Source organism: Mustela putorius, unplaced genomic scaffold (genome assembly GCF_011764305.1).
Source record: "Mustela putorius furo isolate JIRA1106 unplaced genomic scaffold, ASM1176430v1.1 tig00003987_pilon_pilon_pilon, whole genome shotgun sequence".
In the NCBI taxonomy this organism is placed as follows: domain Eukaryota; kingdom Metazoa; phylum Chordata; class Mammalia; order Carnivora; family Mustelidae; genus Mustela; species Mustela putorius.
This window is the reverse complement of record NW_025422126.1, coordinates 8,826,057-8,847,547: the sequence shown is the minus strand read 5'-3', so window position 1 is coordinate 8,847,547 and position 21,491 is coordinate 8,826,057. Positions and strand designations below refer to the sequence as shown.

The following is a 21,491-nucleotide window of genomic DNA, read 5'->3' as shown; positions in this document are numbered from 1 at the left end:
CATAGCCATATAATTGTATTAACCAAAAATAATATGCAGAATTTTACATACATTGTGGCAGATGGTGTGATGTGAATATGTTTTTCCCCTGAGAACTTTCATCCCCTGGGACGATATTGCTGTGGTAATTTCTTGTACTTTCAGCACAACAGTAGTAATTTCCATGATTCTTAGAATACGATACATAATCTATCTAGTCTTTTCTTTTTTTAAGATTGCATTTATTTATTAGAGAGACAGAGATCACAAGTAGGCAGAGAGGCAGGCAGAGAGAGAGAGAGGGAAGCAGGCTCCCCGCTGAGCAGAGCGCCGATGCAGGGCTCGATCCAAGGACCTTGAGATCATGACCTGAGCCGAAGGCAGAGGCTTTAACCCATTGAGCCACCCAGGCACCCCAGTCTATCTAGTCTTAATGTATTTCTTTCAACCTCTGAGTATTTTATTCGAGAGAAATAATATAAGAGAATATAAAGACATTTATTTATTTATTTATTTTTATATTCCTCTCTATATACTTTTAATTTTTTCAGTGGAGCCCATATGGGGCTCAAACTCACAACTCTGAGATCTGAACCTGAGTATAGATCAAGATTTGAACCAAAGAATGTAAAGATACTTTTTAAAGTACTGTACATGAAATTTTTATAACTTTAGAATTTTAGAAATGTTTAGAATCAGAGCACTCATTCATTGTGAAAAATATTTCTAAACATAAACCAGGAAGAATGCTTGGTATTTCATTACTTGCTTTACATTTACTGATTTTTGCTATTATGGTATTTTGATAGTTCATAAAATAATTTACTTGCTATCTTATTTCTTTAATTACATTTAATTTCGTTATTTTGTTTTCTTTTTTTAAGATACAGCAGAAATATAATATTCAGAGATTTAGAGTATTTATTTTCAAGGTGGTTATTTGGATCTTAGAGCTCATTTTCCTTTACAGAAATATGTAATAATTATATTCACAGGGTAGTAATTAAGACTATTTAATGCATCATATAGGTAAAATACTGTAACTTTTGAAGACAACTTATAAAAACTGGTAATTAAGCAAAACAAAAATGGTAAAATTGAAGAAGAAACTATTTTATCCTTGAAGAAAATAGGAGAATGAGAAGTATTGACACAGGGATCTTACAGTCATATGCTGGACATTTTTAAGAGCTGTAAATATTGATCTGTGGTTTTTTAATAATTTTAAACATACAGGAAAAGCATAGAAAATAACAAACAAATGTCACCCAGCTCAATATATTGCTTCAGAAACTTTAAAAAATAAAACCTGCAATTTTTAATGTTATGTTTAATTTTTATTTTAAACCTTGTGACTCTCCTAGTGCTTGATGTAAATTTGGGTAGTTTTTAAGACTTACAAGAATAAAGAAAGAAGAAATAAAGAAAGCAGTCCCAGAGGTAACTGGGGTGATTTGTTTAGAGAGTGAAGGTTGTATAAGAGAGTACACAGATACATACCTTCTTTAGAACTGAATGAGCCACATCCATGAGAATGCAGAAACAGATCTAGAAACAAAAGATATATTTTTTTCAGTGATCAGAAAATTATATTGATGATAGTATCTTATCCTTTCCAAATTTTCCTGTTTGAATAGATGTCAGAATTAGATAGTGTTCAAAAGGTGGGCAAGTGAGTATGTATCTTTTTATATTTAGCCAAAAGTGGTATTTAATTATATAGGATATCTACAAATTATGTTTGGGATTGGGGGTGGATAGGAGGAAGACAGAGTCATAGTAAGACACACAACTTATTTCTGTGAGGAAAATGAAAATTTTTCTCTAAGCTGTTTTAAACTTACAACTATATACTCAAAATACATTCTCTACCTTTTGTATTTTTAAAAATTATTGTAGATGTTAAGATGATGGTTACATTAAAGAATCAGTAAATGTCTCTTTACAGGTCTACCAGGAAAATGACAGAGTATTGATTATAAGCAGTATAGTTATAAGAGTTAATATAAGAAATACTTTCTGCAATACTATCTGCTTATCAGTGTCTATGTTAGAAAACAAACATACCCCTAAAAGTGCACTACAGGTAGCTTTTTTTTTTTTTTTTTTAAGATTTTACTTATTTATTTGACAGAGAGAGAGAGAGATCATAAGTAGGCAGAGGCAGGCAGGGAGAGAGGAGGAAGCAGGCTCCCCACTGGGCAGAGAGCCTGATGGGGGCCTCGATCCCAGGACCCTGAGACCATGACCTGAGCTGAAGGCAGAGGCTTAACCCACTGAGCCACCCAGGTGCCCTAGAGGTAGCTTTTAGACCAGCAAAACCATGACACTGCTTGAAGCTTTTACAGCTAACTGTGCTACGTATGCTTTTTGTGGTTTCCTTGCTTCTTTATCAGACTTTATCTCTTCTGATTTCTGGTGGCTAACTCCCTCTGTTCACCATTGACTTACTTTTGGTCAACAAACATTTATGGAACAATTACTAGCCTCTGGCACTGTGATAGGTGCTTAGCATACCAAGATACATAAACTCATTCCCTACTCAAAGAATTCAGGGATCATTTGGCCTTCTCTTCTCTGGCTTTCCCACAACTGTGTTATTATTACAGGTAGTGCAGTAAAACCGTCTATATTGTCTTGGTATTTGACTTTGTTCCATACTTTGTTCTTGGTTTTAAAAATTTTTTATTGGTGCCATTCAAAGGAATCTGCGCCACTGTAGGACAAAAGATAAAATCGTGAGTGTTCATGTGATAAAGAATACAGGGGGAATGCGGCACCTGGTGGGCTTAGTAGAGCATGCAGCTCTTGATCTCAGGGTCATGAGTGCAAGCCCCATGTTGGGCATAGAGCTTACTTTAAAAAAAAGTAATGATTATAATAAATGAAATATGCTTGTGTCAACAAACATATCTTTAAAAAGAATACATGAGGGTCGTCTGGTTGGCTCAGTCAGTTAACAGTCTGCCTTCAGCTCAGGTCATGATCTCAGGGCCCTGCAATCAAGCCCCACATCAGGCTCCCTGCTCAGCAGGGAGCCTGCTTGTCCCTGACCCTTCTTCCCAACTCATCCTCCCTCTCTCTTTCTCATTCTCTCTCTCAAATAACATCTTTAAAAAAGATAAAATAAAATAAAATTAATAAAAAAGAGTACATGGGACAAACCTCATATACCATTTGAGTATTTGCTAATAGTACCTCAGATTGTACTTTAAAAAAGATATATATTGTTTTAAATGTATTTTTTGAACAGATGATACAGTGCACAGTTCAAAAGGTAGTAATTTAAAAGTACAGGTGGATTGTATCCCACCTTGGTTCCCTAATGATCTGCTATCCTTCCCCGGAATCAACCATTGTTATTTCTTATGAATCCTCAAAATATTATGTGGCACTATCACACTGTGGTTAAAGACAGAGATTCTGGCCAGACTACCTTGATTCATACTGTGTATCACATCAGGCAAGTTGAATAAATGACCTCTTTGTCTCAATTTCTCCTCTGTAAATGGGAATACTAATAGTTTACTGGGTTGCTTATAAGCTCTTTAGCACAATGTGTGTGGCACATAGTAAGTGTTTACTGCATATTGGGTATGGTTGTTTCTGTAAATCTGTATATATCTGATTGTATATTCTTTTAACCTCAGGAGTACAAAGTTGAATTAAACACAATTTTCATTCATGGTACACTGTTATTGGTCTTTGCAAGGCACTCGTATCATACTACAGTGTAACAAAATCATTCATTCTTTCCCATGAGTCTACAGGTCATTTGGGTGATTCTGATCTCTGTTGGACTTGGTTAGCTGATGGTTTGGCTGGGAGCTGGCCAATCAAGGATGGCCTCACATGTCTCTCAGATTTCTCTGTCTTGTTAATCAGGGCATGATCTCTTTGGTGGCATGGGTCCAAGAAAGAATATGGAAATGCACATGCATTGTTTTCAAGCCACTATTTTTGTCAATTTTTGTTACCGTATCATTGGTCAAAACAAGTCACTTGGCCAACCTCAGATTTAGCATGCGATATGACAAGGGGTGTTCATACAGAGACGTGTGAAAAACTGAAGCCATGAATGCATTTAATCTAATCTAATTTCCTCTGTAGTAATTGCAGTGCAGCACTTGGTGGTTGTCTTAAAGCCGGATAGTCAGTAGTACAGAATACAAGCTAGAAACTAGAGATCACCAGGCACCTCGGTCTATGTGTGTCACTGTGTCAGACTGCCCCAGTCTTCTGAGAGTCATGACATCAGCTTTATTTTCTCTTCTAAATATTTTGCACATCCCCTCTCAACAACAGATGGCCAACTATAACCTGGAACCAAGCAGGAAGGAGAATTTTAGGAAACATAGTCCTCCGTTTCAATGGGAGCAGTAATGCCAAGCTGACAAAGCACAATTCATCACAGCCCCTTTCTTGTTTTATTTTTTCCTCTTTATCCCAGTTTCTGCTCCCATTCTTTTTTTCTTCTCTTTCAGAGATACTCACTTTAATGTTGTTGAAATATCATCTTTTATTGTGTGTGTGTAGCCTCATAAAGTATGAATGACCTTTTGTATGTAGTTTTAGTTTACATTAATGTTAACATATTATGTATCTTGTTCTGTTTCCTACTTTTTCCCATTTAACTCTGTTCAAATTCTGTCCATGTAGGTACATTTATTTGTTGCTTCTCATTGCTACAAAATATGCAATGGTATTTGCTGCATTTTACTTACTCATTCCTCTAGTTAAGGACTCTTAAATTGTCCTCTTCTAAGTTACACCCAGAAAAAAAGTACTGCAACAAATAGTCTTCAACATACTCCCTAATGACATGTATAAAAATTTTTCTGGAATATATATATCTAGGCGTGGAATTCTTGGGTCATATGGTATATGTATTCTTAACTTCGTGAAGTTCTCCAGAATAGTAGTACCAGTGTACACTATACGACTTTATGAGAGGGTTCCAGTTTTCCTATGAATTAGTTCTCTATGACTTTGTTAGAAAAAAAATTTTTTTAAAGATTTTTGTTTTCATTTGAGAGAGAGAGAGGGTATGTGCACCAGAGCACGAGCAGTGGGGAGCAGCGGAAGTAGAGGAAGAAGCAAGGAGTTCAGTGCGGGGCTCAATTCTCAATTCCAGGACCCTGAGATCATGACCTGAGCTGAAGGCAGACACAACCAACTGAGCCACTCAGGTGCCCCAGGTTTTCTATGACTTTGTAACAAATTGCTTGAAACTTAGCAACATCAAACAGCACCCGTTATTACTCGGTTCTGTGTATCATCAGTTCAGGATGGTGTAGTTGGGTTGTCCGCTCAGGGTCTCAGAAGGCTGAAGGCAATGTGTGCGCCAGTTGTATTCTCTGGAGTTTGACTTTCTCAAACTCATTTCTGCTATCACCCAAATTTAGTTCCTTGCAGTTCTAGGATTAAAGTTACCATCTTGTTGTTGACTGTTGGCTAGTTTGTTCTCAGCTCCTAGGGACTGTCCTAAGCACCTTTTCTGCATGTGGCCTTCTCCATCTTCGAGTCAAGGACAGCTTGTTGAATACTTCTCCTGCTTCAAATCTCTGACTTCCTCTCCTGCAACCAGCTATAGAAAACATTTCTGCTTTTAAAGGGCTCATGTGGTTAGGTTGGAAATACCCAGAAAGTCTCCAAATCTTGAGGCCGTCTGATTTGGAACTTTCTTTTTTCTTTCCTTTTCTTTTTATTTTGGGGGGGGGTCTTTTAATAAACTGTAAGGCAGGACAAATATCTCATTTTTTTTCATTTTTTGCTCATTTCTTAATTTTTGTCATCATGGCAAGTATGTTCTTTAATAACCGTCACCTACGGGGCGCCTGGGTGGCTCAGTGGATTAAGCCGCTGCCTTCGGCTCAGGTCATGATCTCAGTGTCCTGGGATCGAGCCCCACATCGGGCTCTCTGCTCAGCAGGGAGCCTGTTTCCCACTCTGTCTCTGCCTGCCTCTCTGCCTGCTTGTCATCTCTCTCTGTCAAATAAAATAAATAAAATCTATTTTAAAAAAATAAATAAATAAATAAATAAATAACCGTCACCTATTTCACCTATTCCCCCCACCCATCTCCCCTCTAGTAGCCATGAGTTTGTTCTCTATAGTTAAGAGTCTGTTTCTTGATTTGCCTTTCTCTTTTTTTTTTTCCTTTTCTTGTTTGTTTTGTTTTTTGAATTCTGTTTGTGAGGGAGATCATATGGTATTTGTCTTTCTCTGGTTGACTTATTTCACTTAGCAATATACTCTGTAGCTCTTTTCATGTTGTTGCAAATAGCGAGATTTCATTTTTTTTTAGGGCTGAATAATATTCTCATATACAAGCTGAATAATATTCTCATATACATAGTTATATGTGTATCTCATCCACGTTTTCTTTATCCATTAATTTATCGATGAACAATTGGGCTGCTTCCATAGTTTAGCTATTGTAAATAATGATGCAGTAAAGATAGGGATGCATGTATCCCTTTGAATTAGTCTTTTTATGTGTTTTGGGGGTAAGTAGCTAGTAGCCCAAGTACTGCATCATAGAGTAGTTCTATTTTTAATTTTTTGAGGAACCTCCATACTGTTTTCCACAGTGGCTATTCCAGTTCACATTCCCAAGAGAGAGTCTCCTTTTTCTCCACATCTTCAACAGCACCTGTTGTTTCTTGTGTTTTTGATTTTAGCCATTCTGACAGGTGTGAGGTGATATCTCATTGTACTTTTGATTTGCATTTCCTTGATGATGAGTGATGTTGAGCATCTCTTCATGTGTCTGTTGGACATCTGAATGTCTTCTTTGGAGAAATGTCTGTTTGTATTCTCTGCCCATTTTTTAATCAGCTTATTCATTTTTGGGGTTAATATAAGTCCTTTTATATACTTTGGATACTAACCCTTTTTTGGCTACATCATTTGCAGATACCTTCTCCCATTCAGTAGGTTGCCTTTTAGTTTTGTGTTTCCTTCATTGTTCAGAACCTTTTTATTTTGATATAGTCCCAATTTTATTTTAGTTTATAGGTTTTTTTTTTTAAGATTTTATTTATTTATTTGTCAGAGAGAGAGCGAGCGAGAGCGAGCACAGGCAGACAGAGTGGAAGGCAGAGTCAGAGGGAGAAGCAGCCTCCCTGCGGAGCAAGGAGCCTGATGTGGGGCTCGATCCCAGGACGCTGGGATCATGACCTGAGCCGAAGGCAGCTGCTTAACCAACTGAGCCACCCAGGCGTCCCTATAGTTTATTTTTTATAGTTTATTTTTGCTTATTTCCTTTGCCTTAGGAAACATATGTAGAAAAATGTTACTACGGCTGATATCAGAAAGAGTACTGCCGGTGCTCACTGATTTGGAACTTTAGTTGCAAAATCCTTCATGGCTATTCCTGGCTTAGTGGTCAATTAACTAAATCAGGGGCTGAGACTCTTGGGCACGTCTTAGATACCTGTCTACCATACCCTGAATCTGTACCTACACTTGACCTTAAATAACTTTGTAATCTTTGTCAAGCTGGTATATATAATGAGTTCTTCTTAAAGTGCCTTATTTTCATTTGCATTTCTTTTGTTTGTAGTGAATTTGAGTGTTTTCTCATATATCTTAGCCATTCAAATTTTCCTTTTTTGTAAAAAATCTCTTTTCATATCCCTTGTCCAGTTGCGGAGCAGCTTTTTTTCTTTCTTGTTTTCTTGTCGACAGGTCCTTATAGGTCCTGTCCATTAATCACTTGTCAATTTTAGGTGCTGAAAATATATTATTCTTTTTTTTTGAAGACTTTATTTTTTAATAATCTCTCCACCCAATATTGGGTTCAACTCTAAACCCCAAGAAAAAGATTTGCATTATCTCATGACTGAGCCATCCAGGCACAATGAAAATATTTTCTTTTTAACCTGTCATTCTTCTGACTATGCCTGTATCTTCCTTTGTTAAATAGAGATCCTTAATTTTAATGTCAGATTTGTCCATTTTTCATAAATTTGTCATAAATTTGTCATTTATTACTTGCAGTGTGGGAACCTAGTTAAAGAAATCCTATGTACTGGCAAGGTCACAAAATTGGATGCATAATTGGTAATTTTTTTTTTTAAGATTTTATTCATTCATTTGACAGAGAGAAAGAGATCACAAGTAGGCAGAGAGGCAGGCAGAGAGAGGGGAGAAGCAGGCTCACAGCTGAGCAGAGAGCCCGATGTGGGGCTCGATCCCAGAACCCGGAGATCATGACCTGAGCCGAAGGCAGAGGCTTTACCCACTGAGCCACCCAGGCGCCCCTTTAATTGGTATTTTTTTATTCTTTCTTCATTACTGAGAAGTATTTAAGATTACAGACCTTAAATTTGCAATCCTATGTTAGTTTTTATTTTTTTTAAGATTTTATTTATTTGACAGAGAGAGATCACAAGTAGGCAGAGAGACAGGCAGAGAGAGAGGAGGAAGCAGGCCCCCCACCAAGCAGAGAGCCTGATATGGGACTCTATCCCAGCACCCTGAGATCATGACCTGAGCTGAGGGCATAGGTCCTGAGATCATAACCCACTGAGCCACCCAGGCACCCCCTTATGTTAGTTTTTGACCCTGTCAAATCCAATAGTTACTTGTTTATATATACTTTTTTAAAAATTAAGGTGAAATTCATAAAAAATTAATTATTTTAAAGGGTTCATTTTGTGGCATTTAGTGCATTTATCATGTTATACAACTACCACCTGTATCAAGTTCTAAAACATTTTCGTCATCCCAAAAACAAACCTCAAAACCTCATGCCCCATCCCCATATCTTCTATTCCTTCCAGACCCATGGCTCTCACCTAGTCAACCTCTATGGATTGATTTACCTCTTTCAGACATTTCGTATAAATGGGAACATACAATATGTGGCCTTTTATGTGTTACTTTTACTCAGCATAACATGTCCAAGATTTAGTCTTACTTTAATGTGTATATAAGTACTTCATTCCATTTTATGGCTGAATATTATTCTATTGTTTATATATATTACATTTTGTTTATTTATCTGTTAATGGACATTTGAATTGTTTTCATCTTGGCTGTTGTGAATAGTGCTCTTAATGAACATGAACATATATATATGTATCTGAGTACCCAGCTTTAATTCTTTGAAGTATATACCTAGGAATAGAATTGGTAGGTTATATAGTAATCTTTGTTTATCTTTTTTAAGGAAACATGAAACTGTTTTTCTAAGCCCCTGCACCACCTAACATTTTTAGTTTCATTCCATTGCAGTCAAAGAAAAGAACTTGTATGATTTTAATCTTTTTTAATTTATTGAGTCTTGTTTTATGTCCTAGCATATAGTCTGTCCTGAACAATATTGCATGTGTTCTTGAGACAATATGCAGTCTGCTGTTAGTGGTGAAGTCTCAAATTTTTAAATTTCCTCTCTCAATTCAGCATTTGGTTCTTAGAAACCTTTAACTGTTTTCCAGAGTCCCCACAGTTGATTCTGACAGTTTTTACTCATTATTTTCAGTTTTTCTGTGGAGGGACAGCCCTTCAGAGCAATCTATCCCACCATGTTTATCTACACCACTCTCAGCAATTACTTTTTAAAATATTTCATAATGTCCCTTTAATATTCTGAAATAAAATGTATAGGTAGTATAACTTAATTTAGAAGTTTTAAAAATCAATGTAATGCATAAATTGTAATGTAAAGGAGAAATAAGAGGAAGTAATTTTTAAAACTGTAGTAGGAATTTCAGTATGTAAGTTTGTATGACATTGGATGGCATGATGAAGTAGTGATATGTTTATACCTATTTAAATAAGCTGGGTTTAAGAGATGTAAGAGTATCAGATTCTATTTTGTACAAATGCTAATAAATGAAAGACTAAAAGGTAATCATAAACACTAGACTTTTATATTCACAGGAAATGAGAGAAATCACTTTAGGAGAAGTCAAGATAGAACACAAATACAAATTATAGACTAAAGAGGTGAAGGAAAGGAGAAAATAGTAATATTCTTATAAATGTGCTGGGTCTTATTTGAAAAATAATTATTTATTAAGTAGTGAGGAACTACAGAGAACACACTTTTTTATTTTGAAAATCCAAGCACAAGTCAGGGCAAACATTTTAGTCTTATGTACTTGAGTCCTTAGAAAAAATACGTTTTCAGTAAATATAGGAATCCAAGATAGATTTTTAAAAAGCAGTGATAGGACATTTAGGACCAGTGTCAAAGTAAGTTTGAAAAGTAAAAGCCAATTACAAAATAAATGAATGATTTCAATTGGTAATTTTTACACTAGATTTCTCATTCATACACATATATTCCTGTATCTGATAGGTAATATTTTTAGAACTAATGGAATTTAAAAAGATGTCTTCATTTCATGTGTTTCTGTAATTCAGTATTTGATACTAAGTCTCTTAAAGGAGTCTCACATTCTCTGTTGTGTATTTAAAATTGGCTTTATTCCTTTTTTTTTTTTTAAGATTTTATTTATTTATTTGACAGAGATCACAAGTAGGCAGAGAGGCAGGCAGAGAGGAAGGGAAGCAGGCTCCCTGCTGAGCAGAGAGCCCATGTAGGGCTCGATCCCAGGACCTTGGGATCATGAGGGCTTATTTCATTTATTCTTCTCCTACCCCCTTAACCCATGTTGCATCACCACTTCTTCATATCAGGGAGATCATATGATAGTTGTCTTTCTCCGTTTGACTTATTTCACTAATGCTCACTGTATCTTTTAAAGATAGAGTTCTGCTCTTCTGCATTGTGGAGGAAGTTAAATTAATATACATAAAAGTTTATAATGTATTTATAAAAATCTGCATTAAAAATACTATTATTAAAAATTTAATAACTTGACAACACGTGTTCTAGAGGCTCTTCCTTTGAGGAAATCAAATTTCAGTCATGGGTCAGAATTTTAAGAGATTATGTATTTCTTCAACTTAAAAAATTTTAATTCACAGTCTCTTTCCTTGTTTGTCTCTTAGTCAGAATCACTTTTTAGGGAGAACTGTATCTTGTGACAAAAATACTTTGTCCTTTGGTTTTATGTTTTGAAAATGTGGAGCAGATGTCCTTGACCTTAGCAATTTCTAAGTAGGCATTTTCTCTTTTAGCAGTGTACTGAGAACTGCCTTTATTTTTATGAAAATGATCTGTCCTCGCATATACTGAATTGCATTGTCATTTTAGTTGTGGCACGTATGGGAATGTGAAAGCAGAGCAAACTATCTCATAGCTTTTTGTGGCTCATGTTTTTCATTTGCAGCCTTCAAGCAAAATTAAGGTGCCTGAGGAGAATTTCTTCAATGTTCCTGCTTTCTTAACTGTTTCGGGACAACTTCACCTAGAAGTGATGTCAGGGTACAGAATTTTCTTTTCTCGTTTGCTTTAATGGACTACTGATTGTGGTTGGATGGGAGTGAAATAATGCTTTCTTTCACCATGCCAAAACCTACAAACTGAAATAAGTGTTTACAATTAGTTCACTTGAATTCACCAAAGTACATTTAGACTTGACAATAACCAGGTTTCTTCCTAAAATCACATTAGTCTAGACTTTTGATTTTAATGAGAAAAATGTAACATTGCAAAGATGAAGTTGTGATTTTTTTCTTTTTGCTAATCTTTTCTTTTCTCATAAACCTCAAAATATGTAATCAAAATTTAAGTGTAATTAATCATGTTTATGAAAGTAAAGGCAGTTATGTGTAGTTCACATCTGAACAGTTATCAGCTCCTTGCATTTTGAAACACATAGGTACCCGGAACAGATGGAAGAAAAAACATTTTTTAAGTAATTAGCTTAAATAAGGAAAATTAACTCACAGAACCATCAGGAGTGACGTGTAACAAATTAGAAAGTCTTAGATGTCAGATCACGTGGCCTTGAAAATAACATACACTTAGATTCGTTTCTGATTTATCTTTGAAATAAGAAGTATTACTTGAAATTCCAATAACAAGATTATTAACAATATTTTCAGAATACTGTGCAAAAAACTTACTGCAATATCCCTGTGAGACTATAGGATTTGCAGAGCAGTGGGTGGAAAAGGTCATGTCAGGCATGTCATGGAAATTTCCTTATGCCTTTCAAAGCATAATTTTAAGAAATTAAAATCATGACTCATACAAGTATGAAGTGAACATGTATCAAATATTTTATTCAATTCATAAATTACTAAGGGAACAAGGAAAATAGGCTAGTTCAGAGAGCATTTGAAGAGCTGTGTATTCATATAGGCAATTTAATAAAGGAATTTTAGAATTAAATTGTGAGGTTAGTTACAAACTGGTTAATATCCTACAGACCAATAAATCTTAACCTTTGGAATTTTCTCTTCTACCTGACAAAAATTATTTGTAACTCTACTAGACAGAAATCTACAAGTTAACATCTAACTTTACTTAATCTGGGATATTTAATTCAGTAGTCAATAGAATAATGGAGCAAAGTACATTCTCATAAGTAATTAACCTTTGAACAAATCTGTGTCCCCAGTATTCCAACGAAAGGGCATACTAGGGGCACCTGGTGGCTCAGTGGGTTAAAGCCTCTGCCTTTGGCTGAGGTTATGATCTCAAGGTCCTGGGATCGAGCTCTCTGCTCAGTTTCCCCACACCCTGCCTGCCTCTCTGCCTACTTGTGATCTCTGTTGGTAAGAGAAAGAAAGGGCACGCTATCTACCTTCTGGCCTTATATCCAAGTTTTAGATAATCTTTCTTAAATTTTTGGTTTTCATGTTTTAATGTATAAATTTTTTATTTTATTTATTTATTTGACAGAGAGATAGCGAGAGGGCACAAGCAGGGAGAGCAGCAGAGGAAGAGGGAAAAACAGGCTCCCCACTGAGCAGGGAGCCCAAGGTGGGGCTCTCTCCCCGGAGCCTGGGATAGAGACCTGAACTGAAGGCAGATGCTTAACCAACTGAGCAACCCAGGCACCCCGCTGGCAATGTACAATGTTAGAAGCAAAGTACCTTCCCTTCAGAAGTGTCATAATATGTGAAAGGTGTAAGTTTACTAAGGGTTTGCCATTATAATACCACTAGTGGATTAAATATGTTCCTTCTTTTCTGGTAAAGTGCAATGAACCACAGAACACAGTATACAGTGAAACTTGACAGAAGATTAAATTGGCAGGATATGAGGTTCTGTATTTTTTAATGTGTTTTAAAGTATTTCTAATCATGTCAGTCAAATGTGTCTAGTTGAATATGCATAGTTCCAGGATTATTAGTATGCAGTACCTCATGTTTCCAATTAATGCCTGATTTGATCTCCAGTAAGAAATTGTTAGTCTTCCCTCAGCCTTTTCTTTAATTGTATTTAACAGACTTTCAAAATAGAGTAAATGTAGTTAAATTTAGAAGTTTAACATTTTCCAAAAGGATATCTATGTTGGTTTTGTGGTTTTATGACTCCATTTTAAAGTTCAATTTGGTATTGCTTTTAATAAACTTTCTGAGTAATTTTTAAATATATAAAAGTTGCAAAGACAGTGCAGACTTTTAATGTACACCTCTTGCCCAGTTTCTCCCACTGTAAATATTGTATATTGCCATGGTACATTTTGTCAAAACTAAGAACCCATTGTTAGTTTATTACTGCTAACTACATTTCAGACTTCATTAGGATTTCACGTTTTCCACCAGGGCTTGCTTTCTTCTTCCAGAATCCTATCCAATGTCCCACATTACTTTTGGTTGTCTTGTTTCCTCCAGTCTCTTCTAGTCTGTAACAATTTCTCAGTCTTTCCTTGTTTTTCATGACTTGTAGAATATATCCCAATCTGGATTTGTCTGTTGTTTTTCTCGTGTTTCAACTGGAGTCAGATGGGTTTTTGAAAAGAATACCGAGAAGTAAAGTGCTCTTACTATCATCAGGGTTATGGGATATCCATATGGTGACATTAATCTTTATTACTTGGATTAGATAGTGTTTGCTGATTTTCTCCACTGAAAATGTACTGTTTTTCCCTTTCTTTGTCCTTAGGAAGTAAGTCACTAGGTCTACCCCACCCTTATTGGAGGTGGGAATGAGGGGTTAGGAAGCACAGGATGGAATTAAGCATCATGTCCTAGAGGGGAGAGTATTTGGAATTCTTCTATTTGGAAGATTTGTTGTCTCTTCACCCTTATTTATTTTTGTAATCATTTATATCAGGATGGACTCATATTTATTTTATATGTTGGGTTATACTCTAATTCTATGTTATATATTTTGTTGCTCCAACTGATTTAGTTTTAGTTATTGGGAACTCATTCAGATTGACTCTTGTAGTACCCTTTTGACCTGCCCTTATCCTTTTGTTTTTTGAGTACTTCCTTATTTATTTATTTATTTACTTGTTTTATGTACTTATTTTTTATGATCAGTGAACCTACACTGACACGTGTTAATACTCAAAGTCCAGAGTTTATATTAGGGTTCACTTTTGGTGATGTACGTTCTGTGGTTTTGGACGAATGAGTAATAATGACACACATCCATCATTATAGTATCACATAGAATAGTTTCACTGCCCTAAAAATCCTCTGTGCTCCTCCTATTCATCACTCCTCCCTCTTAACCCCTAGCAAACACTGATCTGTTTCCTCTCTCCAGAGTTTTGCCTTTTTCAGAAGGTCATATAGTTGGAATCATATAGTATGTAGCCTTTTCAGATAGGCTTCTTTCACTTAGTAAGATGCGTTTAAGGTTCTGCCACATCTTTTCATGGCTTGGTAACTCATTTCTGAACAATATTCCATTATTTGGATGTACCACAGTTTATCCATTCACCTTCTGAGGAACACCTTGATTGCTTCCAAGTTTTGGCAGTTATCCTAGCCTTATTTTTTATTTTCCCTACCCTGGCCCTTGAAGCAGCCATTTCTTCAAAGAGACTCAGTTCCTTATATTGGAAAGTGTTACTTAGAAACCAAGATTCAGTCATTGGGTACCTTCCTACTGGCAGTGGATTATTGCTTCTAAACCCTCTGGGCAGATAGAGCTTTCTTTTGTTTAAAAGAAAGCTAAGTATTTTTATTACAATCTTCCTATAAATATAATTTGTAAATGACATGTTTATTCTGAGACAGTTGGAAATACACTAAATTGCAAAACCTATATTCAGAAATGTCATATAAATAAAATTTTCCATTTCTTGTCAGTTAGAGCCAGAATTGGAACAGGTAATATAGCCTAATGTATTTGAAAGAGTTTTTGATGATTATTGCTTTTCTTTTTTTGTTCATTGTGTTTTACTTTGCTTTTTGCTTTTGGTGTTTTGTTAACAGGTGTTTTTTCCTTATTATGCATTTTTTTAGTAAACTATGAAGGCAAGGATATTTCAAGATAAAACATGCTTTTCTCTTAAACATTGCTATTGGAAATATTATTTGGAACAGACTTTTTAGAGAAGTACCTTTTACAAAGAATTTCATTTCTAGGAATTTTTCTTAAGGGAGTGATCTTACAACTCTGTAAAGGTGTATAAACAGAAATGTTGAAAGCAACTTTGTTTATACTAGGGGGAAAGTACTACTAACAATCTAAATGTCCATTTAGGAAGATTGATTAACCTTCAGTATACCAAGAAAATAGACATCACCATTTACCATCCAGGGGTAATGGACCTTATTTATAATAAATATTTTTATTCCATCTTATGAAAAATTTGCAGATGTAAAAATAAGGGGTTAGTGAAAATAAACTTCATTAGAATTTTAATGAGAATATAAACATAGCAAATTTTTAAAAACTGCTTTATTGAGAGATTTCTTATTTATTTACTATAAAAAGCACCTAAAGTATACAGTTCAATGGGTTTTAGTATATTTTCACAGTTCAGATATCACCATAATCTAAGAATTTTTTTATCAGAGGTGCCTGGGTGGCTCAGTTGGTAAGCATCTGCCTTCTGCTCAGGTCATGATTCCAGGGTCCTGGGATGGAGCCCTAGCTCCCCACTCAGCAGGAAGTCTGCTGCTCCCTCTGTCTCTCCCCCTGGCTTGTTCTCTCTTTCTCTCTCAAAAAATAAATAAAACTTTTTTTTTTTAAGGATATTTTTGTCACCCCAAAAGAAACTTTTTCTCATTAGCAGTCACTGCCCATCCTCTCTCCCATTCTAGGCAACCACTTATCTATTTTATGTCTCTGTGAATTTGCCCATTCTGGGTATTTCATATAAATGGGATATGTAGTGTATCATTTTTTTGTTCTACTTTGCATAATATTTTCAGTATCTGTCCATGTTCTAGCATGTGTATTTCATTTGATTTTATTACCAAATAACATTATATGTGTGAGTGTAACACATTTGTTTATCCATTCAGCAGGTAATAATAGACATATAAGTTGTTTCTGTTTTTTGGCTATTATTACTAATGTTACTATGAATATTTGAGTACAAGTATTTGTGTAAACATGTTTGCATTTCTCTTGGGTAGGTTTTTAGGAATGGAACCTTTGGGTCTCGTGGTAATTTTAACTCTGAGGATTTGCAGGCTATTTTGCACAGTGCCTATGCTGTTTTACAGCATTCCCACCAACAATGTATAAAAGCTCCAATTTCTCAGACAATTATCATATGATCTCTCTGATATGAGGAATTTGAGAGGCAGGGTGGAGGATTATGTGGGGTAGGGAAGGAAAATGAAACAAGATGGGATTGGGAGGGAGACAAACCATAAGAGACTCTTTATCTCATGAAACAAATTTAGGGTTGCTGGAGGGTGGTCAGGAGAGATGGGTGCTTGGGTTATGGACATTGGGAGAGTATGTGCTATGGTGAGTGCTGTGAAATGTCTAGGCCTGATGATTCACAGACCTGTATCCCTGGGGCAAATAATACATTATATGTTAATAAAAATAATTTTTAAAAATTCCAATTTCTCCACATTGTTGTCAACACTTATGTCTTTTTTGTTGTGCCATTTTAGTGAGTGTAAAGTAGCATCTCATTATGGTTTTGATTTGCATTTCCCTAATGACTACTGATGAACATCTTTTGGTGTACCTGTTGGCCATTTGGATATCTTCTTTGGAGCTATGTCTGGTTAAATATTTGTTTCATTTTTTGTTAAGTTTAGTTGTCATTTATCATTTAGTTCTAAGAGTTTTTTTTATATACTCTGGATACAAGTCCCTTATCAGATACAAGATTTACAATTTGTTTTTCCTATTCTATAGTTTGTTTTTTCATTTTCTTGATGATGGTGGTAAAGCCCAATTTTTATCCTCAATTTTCTGGGTTTTGAAAGTACTCCCTACAGACACAGCCCTTTGAGTGTAGCTAACTGTTTATCAATTGCCATGGAATGAACCAGGAATATGTCTATACTTAATACAGATTCTGGACTTCGAATACTTCTTTAGTAGTTTCAAGCTTATTATTACTTCTAGTTCTTGCACTCACATCATCAAAAAATAATACTTTTGAGAATGTGACAGTTCATAATTTTGAAGAGAGGGTGGCCATCCTTTTTGATTCATAATTGCAAAACATTTTTATTTTTAAATGTGTAAAAACCAATGATCAATTAACTTTATTTTTTCATTTCTACATGATACATTTTCTTCCAGATGCTTTTGTATACATACTTGCTTTCAGCCTTTGTTCATTGGTTAATCATGTCAAGGAAATTTTTGGTACACAAATGTAGATGATGAAAGAATATTGTAACGTATCCTTCCAAAATAATGGTATGATCCCATTTCCTGTTGCATATTATTGCATGATGAAGTCCTAACTGTAGAGTAACTAATTGGTTAGAAATATCATATTTCCTTTTGGCCCTTAGAAATGTATTATTAACTTATCAGTTCTTGGGTTTGAGAAAATTCATTTAAGATATCGTTATCTGTAGGCTCATAGTCTGAGAGTTCACTTACACCAATTTTACCATTATTATTGGAGACTAGATTGTTACAATCTGTCTTTTTGCATTCGTTTCCTGGCTTGTCTAATATTTATGAAGCATCTTTATCATTTTTCTTCTCTTTGTCATTGTGAGTAAAAAATAAAAGATCCTCAATTCTCAACTGTATTCTCTGAAAACTACAAAAAGACCACAACATTCATGTCTCCAGGCTTTTCTTAGACCTGTGTGAAAGATGACACAATACTTCGTGCACTGCAGTAAGACAATGTAAGATGAAATAGTGATGATGTTTTCTCTCACTCTGCATCTTCCTCTTACCCACTAAGCATCCTAGGCACCCATCTTTTTCTATTTTCAATGTTTTACTCTTTTTTACTTAGGAGGAATTGGTGAGTAATAAAATAATTTCTGGGATAAAACAGAAAAATGTTTAAGTATATAGTAAAAATAAGATCACTAAATCCCATATATATCTTAGATTCATGAAAGGATTCAGTGAGTTTTATTCTATTCAAATAAAATGCTTCAGGGGCACCTGGGTGGCTCAGTGGGTTAAAGCCTCTGCCTTCAGCTCAGGTCATGATCTCAGGGTCCTGGGATTGAGCCCCAAGTCGGGCTCTCTGCTCGGCGGGGAGCCTGCTTCCTCCTCTCTCTCTGCCTGCCTCTCTGCCTACTTGTGATCTCTGTCAAATAAATAAATAAAATCTTAAAAAATAAGTAAATGCTACGAATTTCTCTCGGTAGTAGCTTTTAAATAACATCAATAGTAGCTTGAATTATGTCCCCCCAAAAAACAATTCCTGTGAATACGATCGTTTTTTTTTTTAAAAGAAGGCCTTTGCAGATATAATTCCAATTAAAATACTGAATTAGGGTGGGCCTAAATTCAATGACATATTTATAAAAGAAAGAAGAAGGACATTTGGATTCCAAGATGTGGAGGAGACAGGTACAGAGAGAAGGAAGACCATGTGAAGAAGGAGGCAGAGGTAGGAATGATGCTGAGGAATGAATGCTAAGGATGCTGAGAGCCACCGGAAACTAGGCAGAGTTCTTCCCTAGAACCTTAGGAAGAGCATGGTGCTGCCAGCACCTTGATTTCAGACTTTTGGCCTTTCTACCAGTGAGAGAATTCAGTTCTGTGCTAAAAGCCACCCAGTTCGTGGTGATTTGTTATGGCCATCTTAGGAAATTAATACAACCTTTAAGAAAGTATAAATCATGAGATACTAATCTTAAGAAATAGTTAAAACTGCTCAACAACAGACTTAACCACAGAGAACAAACTGATGGTTACCAAGGGTAGACGAGTGAGGGGATGGGTTAAATAGGGATGGGGATTAAGGAGTGCACTTACTGTCATGAGCAATGTATGGAAGTGTTGAATCAACATACTGTTGACCTGAAACTAATATAACTGTTAATTATACTGGAATTAATTTACTTTAATTCTTTGTTTTTCAAAAAACAATGATAAAAACTGTTCAACAAAGAAATTTAAATATTAAAACTGGGTACAGTGGACCCTAGCAATAAACTGAGGGTGAAATTATGAAATCGTCCAAACAGTGGATTACTCTATAACCATTAAAATTGATGACAGAGCTTTACAATATGTTACAAGAAAAACAGTGGTTATGAAAAAGGAAGTAGAATGTGTCTCAAGGTGTTACATTGTGTGTGTGTAGGCATGTGTATGTGTTTGTAGGAAAGAGTCTGGAAAAATATACACCAGTGTTCAACTAATAAGCAGTGGCTGTCTCTATTAATTTTTATTTTCTTCTTTAAATTTGTCTTTTATTCAGATTCAAAAAGTAGCTGTTCAAAAAGTCAGCTATTCCCGTGGTTGGGGGGAAGCGGACAATCCGCACGGGCTTCCAGTTCATTTTATTCCAGTTTGATTAATTGTTTGCTTTGTGTTTGGTATGAGCAATCTTAAACTCATTCCCCCGGGTCATCTCATCAGTGCAGATGCTGAACTCAGAAGCCGTGAAACATTCATACGCAGGATGTACTCATCCTTGTTAAGTGGCTGTGGTAACAATGTCAACATGTGAACCTGAGTTAGACTGAAGTATTCCTTATAACCGAGTGTGAAACTGTCTTCCCAACCCATATAACTTTCTCATTCTTCATCCACTTGATGTTATCTGAACTTCATTAATTTATAGTCATTTGATTTTCAAGATCTTTTTGGCTATGGCTATTTTATCTGTGCTGTGCATTTTCAGTACACATCTCTGTGTTTCTAATGCCCCTCCCTGTAGCATTAGACTGCTTTTCCATATCTCATTCCTCCAGGGCTCAACTGAAAGAGGGCTTTCTCCTTAACTTCTTCCCTGTTTTTCTCAATAGAAATTGTTTTTCTCTTTTTCTCCTCTCTTATAGTACTCACCTATCTCATGTCCTAAAGAAAAAAGTTCCTTCTATTTTTAATATTTAGCCAGTTCGCAGTTATTCTCATATCTATCTCATAGGTTATAAACATCCTAAATATCTGTGCCTACTAAAAATAGTAGATATTCAGTAAGTATTGTTAAACTGAATTTGTGAAGCACAAATTCTCATTCTTCTAATCTTTTCTGTATAATTTCTACTATAGAATTGAGCCCACAACAGAGTTAAATATGTTAATCACTTTTTTTGCTCTTTTCATGGAAAAGATATCACCATGAAACTTTATTTCCTGAGTATATATGAATAATGATGGTTCTTTATGCTAGTCTCTTATAGTGGGAACTTAAAACAAAGAAATTTCTTCTTTTAGTGTATTATGTATGTTAAAAATGAACTATTTTGATTGAAATATGAATTAGCAGACTCTTGGTATAAGACTTGAGAATTTCATTATCGCCTTACCCGTTTCCTCATGTGTACTATATAGCTAGGGAATGAGCATTTCAGGCAAATTAAGGACAAGTGGAGAGAGTTTAGTAGGAATATTTAGTTTGTTATCATATAATACAGAAATGTGAATATTTCGATTAACCAGGTTGGGTGTTGGGAAGTGTGATTGCTGGAAATAGGTACAGAAGGTCATGATAGATTGAGGAGCAGTGGAGAAAATAGGGATAGTAGGTGTTGATGGAAAAGTGGTGGACTTAAAGAATTGAAGGTCTTCATGAAGAATTGTGGGTGTGGAGGTAAAAGAGTTAAAACCTGTACAGAAAATCAAGTTAATGGTCAAAGAATGGTGTTGTGAAATTCTGTCTCCAATGTGGAATCCTTGCTCAGATCCCACCTGCGAAGTGTCCGTTGTCTTCTCCAGCAGCTGTTGTGTAAACACCTCACCATGCTCAAATGAAATTCATCATCATTCCCTCAATCTGTTATTTGCTTCTGAATTCCTTGTGTCAGGAAATGGCACTGCCATCTTTCCAGTTTGTCAAAGCAGCTATGTGAATACCATCCACAGGTTTCCTTTTTCCACACTCATTTCATCTTTTCAGTCATTTACATCTACTTTCCTTTGCTTCAGCTATCCTAAACTGTTTATATAAATTTCTGATAACATACAGGTGTTTCTTTGTGAATGGGTAATGTCCTTTCCCCATGTGTTTGTCTAGCTAATCCCTGCCCATGCATCTATACTCAGCTTAAGGGATCCATGGGTGACTCAGTCGGTTAAGCATCTGCCTTTGACTCAGGTCATGATCTCAGGG

General features: G+C 35.6%; 1 protein-coding gene across 2 annotated transcripts in view; it reads left to right on the top strand.

The window, feature by feature from the left end:
• The window catches only part of NARS2 (asparaginyl-tRNA synthetase 2, mitochondrial), a 126,699-nt gene that overhangs the window by 49,199 nt on the left and 56,009 nt on the right, over positions 1–21,491 (top strand). For both annotated transcript variants that reach the window (XM_004763467.2, XM_013061905.2), the window contains exon 6: positions 11,229–11,323. In XM_004763467.2, the coding sequence (XP_004763524.1) occupies positions 11,229–11,323 (95 nt within the window). The remainder of the gene's footprint in view (positions 1–11,228; positions 11,324–21,491) is intronic.